This window comes from Desmodus rotundus, chromosome 8 (assembly GCF_022682495.2).
Source record: "Desmodus rotundus isolate HL8 chromosome 8, HLdesRot8A.1, whole genome shotgun sequence".
Taxonomy (NCBI): Eukaryota; Metazoa; Chordata; class Mammalia; order Chiroptera; family Phyllostomidae; genus Desmodus; species Desmodus rotundus.
In genome coordinates, this window is record NC_071394.1 from 94968105 (window position 1) to 94981038 (window position 12934).

The 12934-nt window shown below is 48.4% G+C and overlaps 1 protein-coding gene across 1 annotated transcript; it reads right to left on the reverse strand.

The window, feature by feature from the left end:
- Positions 1-6890: 6890 nt before the first annotated feature.
- On the reverse strand, positions 6891-11279 carry GHRL (ghrelin and obestatin prepropeptide). The gene is made up of 4 exons (XM_045192118.2): positions 11144-11279; positions 10815-10928; positions 7789-7897; positions 6891-7051 (listed from the first exon to the last, which is right to left on the reverse strand). Exons 1-4 carry the CDS (start codon positions 11249-11251, stop codon positions 7032-7034), a joined length of 351 nt encoding a protein of 116 aa, XP_045048053.2. The 5' UTR covers positions 11252-11279; the 3' UTR covers positions 6891-7031.
- Positions 11280-12934: the final 1655 nt, after the last annotated feature.

Genomic DNA, 12934 nt, shown 5'->3' on the forward strand with positions numbered 1-12934 from the left:
TGTTTTGTTGCCTTTGCAGGACGAGCAGGCCTGGTGTCTGTAATCCCCTCAGCTCCCTTCCTGGTGGTCTTCCTTGCCTTTGCCTCTTCTCTGTTCTTTATGTTGGAAGTAAGAGCCTCTCCTTTGACTTTTGAGCAGCTGGGTCATCTCAAGTTTTGAGCTATGTTCTCCCTACCAGTGCCTTGTGAAGGTATATTCATTACAGGCCCTGGAAGGCTATAATGGTCAAGGGTTAAGTGTGAGGACATGCACTTTGTCCAGAAGGATCCTTTACCCCAGTCTTCCTGCAGTGAGACAGGACACCAAATTCCTTGGGTGTTTTTTGGAAGCCAGTAGCTTAAATCGTGAAATCCATCACTTAGTCCTGGATTTCTCAAGGTGTTTTTGGAAGGTGCATTTGAGCCTTGTAAGTTAAAAGGGAATGGACTTAACATTTTTTCTGTGTGGTACTTCTGTCTTGTCCCTGTATAGAAGTTGCTGGCCTGGGAAGTGGGCCTTGATTCACTGTCGACCTTTCATGGATTAACTGTGTGTTGTCTGTGCCTCCGATTTACCAATGTGGGGCGTCGGGGGCTCATTCTCCTGTTTGGAAGATTTGGGGAACTGCTAAATATTTCAGAGTGCTTCATTGTCACCCAAATGAACTGCAGCATATCCATCTCCTTCACAAGTCCTATTTAGTCAATACTGCCTACATGGGAAACCAAGTAGTCCTGCATTAGAGGATTAAAAGTGATGACTAAGGGGATGTCTTGGAGCCTCTGTGCAGTCTTCCTGCCAAGGTAAAGCACAAGGTGCTATACTTTTATCTCTGGGACTTAGGGTTATCATTTCTATTGCTGTGGGCATGAAAGGTGGTTGGCAATGTTTTTGATTTTGGATGGCTGACTTGATTTTGCTTTGCTGCTGGAATGCCTCTGTATTACCCCTACCACTGGCCATCAATTTCTGAAAATAAAGGGATGGATTCTCAGCCTACTCCCATGCTCTTCACGTTTGTTTAGAATTCTGAGAGTGAGAACAGTGCTTCAGTTGTTGGCCGACTTTGTAACCTGGAAACCCAAAACTAGAGACATTCTTTAGTATACACATGCCTCTCTGCAAAATTACACTGCAGAAATGACATGGTACCTTCTTAAAAGTTCTGCTGTCTTTGAGCATTAACTTTCATTTCCCACTTTGGGAGCTCAGATTTACTGCTGCTACTCAGCTGTCGAAAACTACATAGATACCTTTGTTTCTTTTCCCAGAACAGTGCACTAAGAGGAAGAAATACTGAGTACATGGGTGTGGAGTTGATGAATCCGTTGTACCGTGGGCTTTGGACTGTGAACTCTGACGCTTCTCGGTAAACTTCAGAGGAAATTCTGTTTCACTACTTGCAGTCCTCTCTAATTTCGTACTAAGGTATCATTGAACACAAATGCACAAGCCAAAAGTGAACCCCTAGAAAGGAAGGCTCTGCTCTGAGAATGCTAAACAAATTCAAAATCTCTGTTAATGCCTCATCTTTGAGACACACTGACTGTGCATTTTCAGCATGTTCCTTCACTTTGGGTTCTTTCACAGTTTGACACACTGCGTCTACTCAGTGACAGTCCGTGGCTGAAAATCTGCTCTTAGCTTTTCTGACGTTTACATGTTTCTCTCTGTATTAAGTTTGGGACAAATACTAATCATTTACTGTCAGGACCTACATTTTTGCACCACCCATTTTTATAAACATGGGCAAATGGCCACTGAAATATCCAGTGATGGAACACACTTGGTCAAACAGAGGTGACAGCAGAACTGTCAATCAGTGGCCAGCAGCCCCTCTGATCTCTGTCAGCGCTTATTTGTCAGTGGTGTTCACAAGTGGATTCAGATGAAGGAAGGTAGGTAGCTAAGTGTGGGTCTCCGTGCTTCCGTTCGTGTGTTGTCACAGGGAATTTCTGAGCACACACCTGAAAGTGTATGATATGTGCTACTGTACTGATGTACTAGGTATACCCTAGACCACACAAGCTTTTTTATAAGGAGAATTTTTCCCTCCAGCAAATATCTTGCTCACCCCAGGGGTAAGTACACTCCATTCAGAGAACCTTAAGTAAGTGGTATCATTACATGATACTGGAAGAACAGGTTTAAGAAGGCTGACATAGGATCCTGTTAGAAATACTACATTTTCTCAAGTGTGTTTCTTGTTACCTTTTTAAAAATTTTAAGGGAGGGAGAAGGAAAGGGAGAGAAACATCAACTGGCTGCTTTTGGTAAGGGCCCCAGCTGGGGACTGAACCTGCAACCCAGGCATGTGCCCTGGCCAGAAAACAACCAACGACCCTTTGGTTTGTCGAATGACACTCAGCCAACTGAGCCACACTGGCTGGGGTGCCTTTGTTTTATTTCTGCCAATTGTTGGCTTGAAGTTGACCCAATGTATTATGAAAGAAAATAAAAAACAAATAAAAGAAATCCCTTGGACCCTAGGCAGTAGGCAGGAGAAGTAACCCGCGAGAGGCAGTCGCGTATGAAAAGCGTGGACTTGAGCACTACAGCTCTGGGTGTGAGTGGCGCAATGTGTTTGTTATGTGACCTTGGAAAGTAAACTCTGAACCTCAGTTTCCTCACTCTTAAGTGGCTTCTTGTGAAAGTTAACTGAAATTAAATTAATTACATACAAGTATTTAAAACTGCCTGGTGCACAGCAGGAATGTAGTAAGTGATGGCTTTTAGAATAATTGAATGCTACCGCGTGCCAGGTGTTCTGTTTTTTAAGTATGTTTTATTGATTATACTATTACAGTTGTCCCATTTTCCCCCGCTTTATTTCCCTCTGCCCTCCACTTTCACCTTCATTCCCCTCTGCCTCATTAGTTCATGTCCATGGGTCATGCTTATAAGTTCTTTGACTTCTACATTTCTTATACTGTTCTTAACTTCCCACTGTCTATTTTGTACCTACCATTTATGCTACTTATTCCCTGTACCTTTTCCCCTATTCCCCTCTCCACTGATAACCTCCATGTGGTCTCCATTTCTGTGAATCAGTTCCTGTTCTAGTTGTTTGCTTAGTTTTTGTTTTTGTTTTTGTTTTTTTAGATTTGGTTGTTGATAGTTGTAAGTTTGTTGTCATTGTACTGTTCATAGTTTTAATCTTCTTTTTCTTAGATAAGTCCCTTTAACATTTCATGTAGTAAGGGCTTGGTGATGATGAACTCCTTTAACTTGACCTTATCTGGGAAGCACTTTTATCTGCCCTTCCAGTCTAAATGATAGCTTTGCTGGATAGAGCAATCTTGGATGTATGTCCTTGCCTTTCATGACTTTGAATAGTTCTTTCCAACCCCTTCTTGCCTGCAAGGTTTCTTTTGGGAAATCAGTTAGTAGTCTTATAGGAACTCCTTTGTAGGTAACTGTCTCCTTTTCTCTTGCTGCTTTGAAGATTCTCTCCTTCTCTTTCATGTTGGGTAATTGTGATGTGCCGTGGTGTGTGCTTCCTTGGGTTCAACTTCTTTGGGACTCTCTGAGCCTCCTGGACTTCCTGGAAGTCTATTTTCTTTGCCAGATTGGGGGAGTTCTCCATTATTTTTTCAAATAAGTTTCAATTTCTTGCTCTTCCTCTTCTCCTTCTGGCACCCTTATGTTTTGGATGTTGGAACGTTTCAGGATGTCCTGGAGGTTCCTAAGCCTCTCCTCATTTTTTTGAATTCTTGTTTCTTTATTCTGTTCTGGTTGAATGTTTATTTCTTCTGTTGCAAACTATTGATTGGAGTCCCAGTTTCCTTCCTGTCACTGTTGGTTCACTGTACATTTTCATTTATTTCAGTTTTCATAGCCTTCACTATTTCCTCTATTTTGCAACCATACTCAACCATTTCTGTAAGCATCCTGATTACCATTGTTTTGAACTGTGCATCTGATAGGCTGTCTTTCTCCTTGTTGCTGAGTTCTATTTTTGGAGCTTTGATCTGTTCTTTCATTTGGGCCATTTTTTCCTATCTTGGCCTGCATGTTATGTAGTAAGGGAGTCTTAGGTATTCCCCAGGGTGGGGCAACCTAGGTCCCTGGGTTGTGGTGCTGTATGTGGGGGAGTGGTCCGAGAGGGAACAATGCTGCTTGCTCAGCTCTTGGCTGGTGGTTTTCAGTCACTTCCTCTACTACCCACAGACAAATTGGGCCCTTCTGGTGCTGATTCCTGGGTGGGTGGGTTTGTGTACAGTCTAGGACCCTGTGGGTCTCTCCAGCGAACTCTCCTATGAGGCTGGGAGTTTCTCCCACCACTGCAACCCCCACAGATTTTTTCAGTCAGAGGTTTTGAGGCTTTATTTCCCTGCCCTGGCACCCTGGGTTGTGTGGTTTGTCTTGCTACCCAGTTGTTCCTCCTGGTTTATTCGCAGGGAAATGTGGGACCACCTGGTCCTCTAGCTGCTGCCTTGCCGTGAGTCCTCTCCACCCCAGCTACCTGTCTCCACCCCTCCTACTAGTCCGGATGAATGTTTCTTCTTTAACACTTCAGTTGCTGGACTTCCATACAGTTCAATTTTCTGGCAGTTGTGGTTTTTTGTTTTTAAATTTGTTGTCTTTATTTTGGATGTGAGGAGGCAAAGTATATCTAGCTACATCTCCATCTTGGCTGGAAGTTCAACATCTGTTTGTTTGAGTGAATGATGCAGGTTAGTGGGAGAGGATGCTTGTGAGTCCTTCAAGAGAGGAATAAGTCTTTGGTTTTTCAGGGGGAGTGAAGCATTAGGTGACCAGCATTTCTGCCAGGGCCTCGCACCCATTCTTCCGAGCCCTTCTCCAGCCCAGTCCATGGCTGCTGCTTCACCAGGCAAGCAGCTTGTTTCCTGGGCCAATGTGATCACACATAAGCTTTCAGTCCTCTTCTGGAGCTATTAAGAAGAGGGTTGTGGGCATGGTTTGTGGTGACTAGGGTTGTGCCCCTGCTAAATGATAGAGCTGGTTAATCTCCAGCACAGCGTGTCAATCTAGGCCTCAGTGCTAGGGGGCTGGGTCACAGGGGCTGGCTCTCTGAGGGCTGTGGAAGGTCATTTCCCTCCACTTCTATTTCTTTTCTTCCACCTCATCCACTTAGTTCACGTGCTCTCTCATACCTTAAATTCCTTTAACATGTTTCAATCTGTGATCATTACTGAAGAAGATGCTTTTGGAAACAAGGACCTGCTGAATGAAGTCACTGTGTAGTCTTATAATCAGGTGTCTGTAGTCATCTGAGAGATGAAAGAGAGAGTGTGTGTGTTGTCTGTCGTTTGCCCAACAGATGGATGTGGAGTTGACAGCAGAGCTGGGACTGAAGTGTTGGGAAGAAGGTAAGTGAGAGGATGAACAGGACACCCTTTTCATGTGTTCTCAGTTCTTTTGAGGGTTGCACCTGGCCAGGTGTGGATTTTTTTAAGTTATGTGACAGTTGACACCTGTTCTATGCCAGGGTCTGTGCAGTGTGCTGTGCTGCCTGAAAAGGATCCTGTTGCCTTTAAGCCACTTTATGTAAGCCTGAGGATCTTGTGAAAATGTGGATCCTAATATAGGAGGGGGGCGGTGGGGCCCGAGATTTTGCATTTCTAGGAAGTTGCCAGATGGTGGTGCCATTCTGCAGACCATGTGCAGTTCCTCGATGAGCGCTGGTTTCCATGTGCCTGCTGAGTCTGATCAGTGATTAGTGCCTAGAGGGCTGTGCCTTGAGTGCCTGGCCAGAATTTTACTCAAGGACATACCTAACGCCTAGAGTCTTCTGTGATAGAGGTTTTCCAGAGTATGGATGTTACCCTGCCGTTCTGCAGGGGAGTGTCCTACATATTGCTAGTAGGGGGTTCATATGTCTGACTGGGCAGGTGGGTAGTAGTGCTTCTCTTTGGAGCCTCCTTGTTTACTTTTTATGCCTCCTAACGATTCACTACCCATCATCACCAGCTCTCAGAAATCAGTTTGCATGTTCATGCTGAAGTGTAAATGACTGAAAAGTGACATTCCTCCTAGGAAGGCTGGTGTCTTCACTGGAATTAAATTACGGACCTTAAGGATCAAGTCTCACCCTGACTGGTGTAGCTCAGTGGATTGAGCGCAGGCCTGTAAACCAAATGGTCGCCAGTTTGATACCCAGTCAGAGCACATGCCTGGGTTGCAGGCCAGGTCCCCAGTTGGGGCATGTGAGAGGCAACCACACTCTTCCTCTCTTTCTCCCTCCTTTCCATGCCGTCTAAAAATAAACAAATAAAATCTTAAAAAAAAGAAAGGATCAAGGCTCATTGCAGCTGTGAGCTAGAGTTGGAGATGTTTTGGGACACCTACCTGGCCTCAGTGAAGTAACGAAGGCAGTGGTCTGCCTTTCCTGTGTGAGGTGGGCTTCTCAATAGTAGACAAGGAGGAAGGAGGAGGAGTCATTTCAGCCCCGCCCAGCAGTGTGGCTCCTAGCCATTGTTAGCACTGGCTAACCTGTGGCCACCTGTAATCTTAGACTCACGCTTTGGCATTCCCAGAATTCTGTTCTGATCTTGAATGTTAGTTTAGTGGGTCTTAGCTCTGATAGTATCACCTGCCATTTCTTTGTCCATACAGTCCTTGTTGATAGTAAGTTCTCACTGCAGCTTTGAATTCGGGAAGCTCTGGTGTTTAAAAAACTGTCTTTTTTTTCCCTTTCCTTTCTTCCTCCCCTCCTCTTCCTCTTCTCTCCTTCCCTTCCCTTCTCTCTCTCCCCCTTCCCCACTTCTGCCATACATACCCCAATAGTCTACTTGTGTGAATTGATGTAGTTTGGTTTTCTAAACATGTACACCTGCCTTGCTACATATCCTCCTTTTCTCTTTATGTTGACCATAGACCAAGAAAAACATTTTTTTCAGTGAAATGTGGAATTTTCCTCTTTGGTAAAATAATTCTCATTTTGAACATTTAGCACACAATTGAATATTTATTCAGCTCCTAAGCTAGTATCACTCAGAGCTGGGACTTGTAGAAGCAATCTAAAAGCCAGGTGAGCGCTTCCAAGGGTGGGAGGGAAACAGATGTGGGCTGGTCTCGTGGATGGTCGGTCACTTGTCTGCTGGGGCCTCTGAAAAGCAAGACTCCAAGTCAGAATTCTGGGACTGCTATCTGGCCTTTCTTCCACAGTGGTGACTACTGAGGTGATGTGCTGTAATGGGGGGAAGCATTGGACTGTGACCTGGTCAAGTCACCTGGAAGCTCTGAGTCTTGGTCTCCTTATCTGCACCCAAGGGTTGGTGCAATTCTCCATCTACCTCATTTGGTGCGTGGTGGGGAGGTGCCATGGTGGTGGGGGACGTGTTTTGCAGGTTGTAGGGTGCTTCCAAAGGGAGCTCTTTGCTTTCTTGATCAGGAAGAAGTTGGGTGGTATCTTTTTAAGAGGCGAGAAGGGTTTCAAATCAAACGAAACAACTTTGCTTAACTGGCTTCTGAGCTCATTCTCAATGCAATTGTAGCACTAAGTCCTTTTGTTTGTGGTGTAATATTATTATGATGCTCCAACACCAAATTTTATAGTGGCTGTTAGCTCCATTCTATGGTTAAGGAAATTCGGGTTTATGGGGCTCCAAAGCTCACTCTTGGGACATAGTTCCCCGTTTGAATACAAAAACTGCTTGGCCACCTCTGGGCCACTCACAAATACCAGCCCAGTCTACTCCCCTGCCGGTATTTGGGAGTGAAAAATTAGAAGCCCTTTTTGAGAGGCAGAGTCAGGGAAGAAAACTCTTGTGTTGCCCAGAATGTGGGCTCACATTCGGCACTCTCAGGGAACTCCGCATTGACTTGACTCTGGCAAGGACTTACCGTCGGCCTCTTCCCAAAACATGTCCTGAAGAAACTTCCCGAGGGCCTGGCCATGCTGGTGGTCCTGAGCCCCTGACAGCTTAATTCCAATATCAAAGGGGGTGTCGAACTAAGAGGAGATCAGGGAGGACCCAGGAAGTGTTAGGTATAATCCCCCACCCCTGCCCCAAACAGCCCCATCCCAAAGGAGGCCTGGGCTCTCAGGGTCTCAGCACAGGGGCAGGGTGTGAGACAGGCCTGCGGGCCCAGCAGGTACCAGTGGGGGACAGCTCAGCTACTGTCTTAGGCCCATTTCTTCCTGCCCCCACCCCATCTTCATGAGACTTACCTTGTACTCTCTTCCTTTATTTCTGAGGAGGTTGCTGGTAAGAACTGTGGGGTCCCCTAGATCAAGCCCCACCTCCACCCCACCTGGCAGTTTTGGAAGACATACAGTTGAATTTCAGGCCCTGGCAGGGAGATTCGGGGGGCAGTGGGCCCACCTGGCATGCATAGCATGAGTCTAGGTGATGTTTCTGCCCCCACCTCTCCCTTCCTAGGTATTCTTGCTTTCACATGCATAAGCCTCTTGCTTCCGTGCAAAGTCAGACAGGAAGCTGACCTTTTCCTAGAAAGGTGCTCTGAGCTAATAAGTCCTTTCTTGTTCCTCTGCCTCCATTTCTTTCCTTCCGCAGGAAGAGTGCTCTATTTTCTCTACTTGCTCAGCATTCTGTGAGACTTTCTCTCCATTCACCCAGTAGCTGCCTCAGCACCTGGCTGTTTGGTCACTGAAATGTCTGCACATCTCCATGAATCAGAGGGGAGGAATCTTGGTGCTGCGACAAACCCTTGATGGTTAGTTCTACCCACTACCCTCCAGACAGGAGGTGTTATCCCCATTTTCAGATAAAGCAGCTGAGTTAAATGACTTGTCTGAAGCCTCAGAGGAGTTGGTGGCCAAACACTAGACTGCAGGATTCTTAAGCCCACCAGCCCCAGACCCTCTTCGAGCCCCAGGGTGGATGCAGCAGTGCCCAGTGGGAGCCCTGCCCTGTGCCAGGCTGGGGCCGAGTGCCTTCCTCTGCTGTGTCGAGTGCTTGGTATCTCCCACCAGGCAGGTACCACTGTCATTCCTGTTTTACAGATAAGCAAACGTGCTCAGAGAAGTTACAGAACAAAGCAAAACAGCAAATAGCTGTTGGTTCCTTTAAAAGTTTACCTTCCCCACTTGTCTCCACTGTGAAGGTGGAATGAGTGGGGAAAGACATGGCTGAGTTTTTAGGGAACTTGGACCTTCCTATAACTTCCCTTCAGTAAAGATTCATTTCTCTTCCACCCTTGTGGCCAGTGTGGGGTGGCTGGATCAACTGAACAGATTTCTTAGGAACCATAGAGCACCGATCCAGGGACCTGCTGGTTGGAACTGGGTGGCAGGTGCACTTGAGAGGCAGCATGGCGACTATTGGTTGGGAGATGAGCTTCAGGTGACCTGACAGGGCTCCCTTTGCCTCGATGTCTCATCTGTTCAGTGGGAGATGGGGGGTGGGGTGCAGGTAGGACTTGGTTTGAAAAGTCTGCTAGCTCTGAAATTCAATTTTAGGAGGAAAATGTTTGGGGAAAGTTGGGGGGAGGTGCTGCAATGGGAGAGGTGGGACCCTAGGACTGGAGGGGCCTGGAGAGCGGGCCCAGGGCTCCGTCACCAGGGTTGCAGGACCCCCAGCCCCACCCGCCTCCAGCAGCCTCAGCACCTCCTAGACATTACAGGCTTCTGGTTCCTCGAGGCCAGCCTTCATGGAAATGAAACTTCCATCTGTCTCGGCCCCTCCTTGAGTCATTAGCCACTGAAACCTCCTCCCCACCTGGGCCAATTTAGAGTTACTCTGGCTAGGGTGAGTGCCATCCTGCAGGAGCTGGCCATCTCAGGAAGAAAATTACCTGGCTTTAGTTTAGGGATTTGCAGGTCATTGAGTAGGAATGTGGTAGGTTGGGGACCTCGCAGGTGTGTGGAGGAAGTACCTGAGAACATTTTAGTTTGGGTGAGGGTCAGATAGCATGGGTTGGGGAACTCATCCTGATGGGGAAGAGGCTGGTGGGTAGTTAGAGAAAGGCCGTGGCAGGACACACTTCAGCTTCTCTCAGGTCAGAGGGGATGAGTGAGAGGCAGTGTCTGCTCTGTTTGCCAGAGCAGTAAGGACGAGGAGAGGGCTTGGGGACTGAGGTCAGCCCTGACCTTGAGTCCCACCTCTGCCACACTCTGGCTGTGTCACTGCAGGCACGTGAGTCCACTGTCTGAGCGTCTGTTCCTCCTCCGTACAATGAGGGCAATAATATCAGCCTTCAGCAGTACAGTAACTGCCAGTACTACGTACCACTCCCAGGGGATTCTGGTTTCTCTGAATGGAGGTGACTGCCTGAGAACCATGCACAGCCAGCCTTTCAGGAAGGTTACCTAGGTAACCCTAGAAATCCGCTTTACTGTCTCCTAGTCCTTTTATCTCTAAACAATTTCCTTGTTCTGTGCAAGATTTGTCACAGACAAAACAAGTCTGACTGGTCCTTCCTCATCTGTGGATGGACCTCAGTGGGTGCTGTCCACCAGAGCTCAGCCAGCAGTAGCTCACGGTCCAGGGTGCAGTTGTGGTGCACCCCAGCCCCCAGGTAAGGTCTGAGAGGCCCCTGAGCCAACCAGAATGCTTTCTGCGGGGAAACACCTTCAGTCTGACCAACTATGTCTTCCTCTTTCTCTCTGGGCACCCTGTTTGCTACACCCTTTGAGACCATCTGGCACCTTCTAGCGCCCCTTCTATCCTCTGCTCATGGCTCCTTGTGCATTCCCATTCTGTTGTAGCAAAGCCACTTCTTTTAGCCATTTGCTACTTCATGGGCAAAGACCTTGTACAGCCCAGTGCAGAGTCAACTATTTTCACGTTATTTTACATTTCTTGAGTAGCTGGTAAGTGGGCCCCTGTTCATGCCATCTCCCACAGCCCTCCCCTTCCCTCGTCCCTTCCCCTGCCACATGAGCATAAAACTACAAAGGAACCAACCCGAATTTCCAGCTCATCCTCTGCCCCTTCTGCCTGAGTTCTGTCTTCTGGGCGGAGCCAGCCCTCGAGCTCTCGGGGCTGCAGTTTGGCTGGTGGCTTCTTGGACTCCTTTCTCTGTTGGAGAAAGGGGGTGTTTTCCTGAGGGCCCTATGGCCCCATTCCTTCCAGAAGCAGAGAGAGGCATGGGCCTGTAGCCAGACCCAGGGTCCTTTCTGCTGTCGGAGAAGGCTGGTGCCCAGAGAGGCAGAGCCACTGCTCAGGTCACCCAGCTGGCTGCTGTGTGGAAGGGCTAGAATGAGAATGTGGGGCTTTGTGGGGAGGCATCTCACCTGCACTTTCTGGTGTTCGGGGCTCAGGAAGCTGGAGCCAGCCATGGCCAGGTCCACGCAGAGCACACTGAGGAGCAGCAGGCTGCAGATGGTTCCTGGGGAGGGCATGGCCTCAGCTGGGTTGGGACAGACGGGCCTGAAGGAGAGAGGGTCTCTGGGCAGTATACCGTCCCTTCCCATCCACTCCCCTTCCCTACCCTCCCTGTGCCTCAGCGCTCATGGGTAGGAGCCTAGCAGGAAGGGTGAGGGACTTTGACCTGGGATGGCAGCTCTGCCCACCTCCCCAAGGTAGGTGTCAGCTGAAGGATATGCATGCTCTCGTCCAAGACTGTGGGTTGAGGGCAGAACACGGCAGTGGGATTCCCCATGTCCTTTGTCCCAGCCCTCCAGGAGCTTGTGCCAGATTTCTGAATGGGGGTGTTGAAGCTGAACTGCAAGTTCCCCAGGAGACATGGGGGGATTGGGGCAGCTCCAAAGCCCAGTTATGTCTGCGCAGCCTGGCCGCCCCAGGTTGTGCAACTGCCCCTTTGTTCAGATGGTCCTGTGAACGGCCAGTAAGTTAAACCCGTAAGTGAACGCACAGAGAGAGAGAGAGAGGGAAAGAGAGAGAGAGAGAGGGTGCCTACCTGGATTTCCTGGTGCCGGTGGTGCCTGGTGGCTGGATGGTCCTTATATAGGAAGCCCTATGTTTGTTTTAAACCAGCAACCTCCTATCAGGGCAGCCTAGCTTCCAGGGGCTGATTTACATTCCTTGGGTCCTCTGGGTAGAAATCAACAATGGAGGTAAAATGCCCTGTGAGAGATTCTTAGGTTGGCATGGGGTGGCCATCTGCTTTAGCTGTCCCCAAATGGGCCTGGCCCTGGTTTAGGTGGGAGGGAGGGAATGGCTCAAGGGTCCAGGCCAGCTGTGCTGCTCTGTGACCTCGCCTTACTCTGCTTTCTGCAACCCGCTTCCTCCCTGGATGGAACGAGGTTCTCGTCACTAGATTTTGAAGAGCTTTCTAGTCCTGACACCTGCTGTTCTGTGACCAGTGCTGCTCTGGCTCCCACAGACCTCTGGAGCACAAGGGGAGCCAGGCTCATGTAATTCGCCTGCCTGCCCAGTGAAGGAAGTCCCATTTTCCAGATGAGGAAACTGTTGGGAGAGGAGACGGCTTGAGCTCCAAACCATCCTCCAAGGAGCAGGTGTAGGGATCGTTTTAATCAGTGGCTACACTCTAACCATTCCTTCTGGGTGATGCATGATGACTGCTTGGCTTGATGTTTCTTAATGTGTGGACTTGCCTCCCCTCCCCCAGCCAGGTTTTGAGAGGGAGACAGAAGAGTTGTGACCTGCTACTGGCACAGGTAACTGCTCATAAATTGATTAGCTTTAGGCAGATCACTAATAATCCCCCTCACTTCAGGACTGCCTTTTGGAGTGGCTTTAAGGATTACATGACTTGATACACATGGAAACCTTTCCTTTCCTGTAAACCTTTCATATCCTGTAAGGTATGGTGCAGGTGACAAGTATTTTTGTATCAGGCCCACAGCGCTTGCAAGCATGTGCCATGGTCACCCGTTCTTGAATGGAGTGTTAATTAACATTGTGGAGGATTCCTTACCTGTCTGGAGTGCTTCATCTAATTGGATGCTCAAGCAGTGGCTCGTAAGGGCTGAGTTATCTGTACTGAAGTCCCAGCATTTCAGAGGAGGAACTCACTTCAGGCTGGGGCTCCATGCAAGAGGCAGATGGTGGAAATGGGTCAGGACTGTGAAGGGAGGGCATCGCTGCAAGCAGAATGGTAC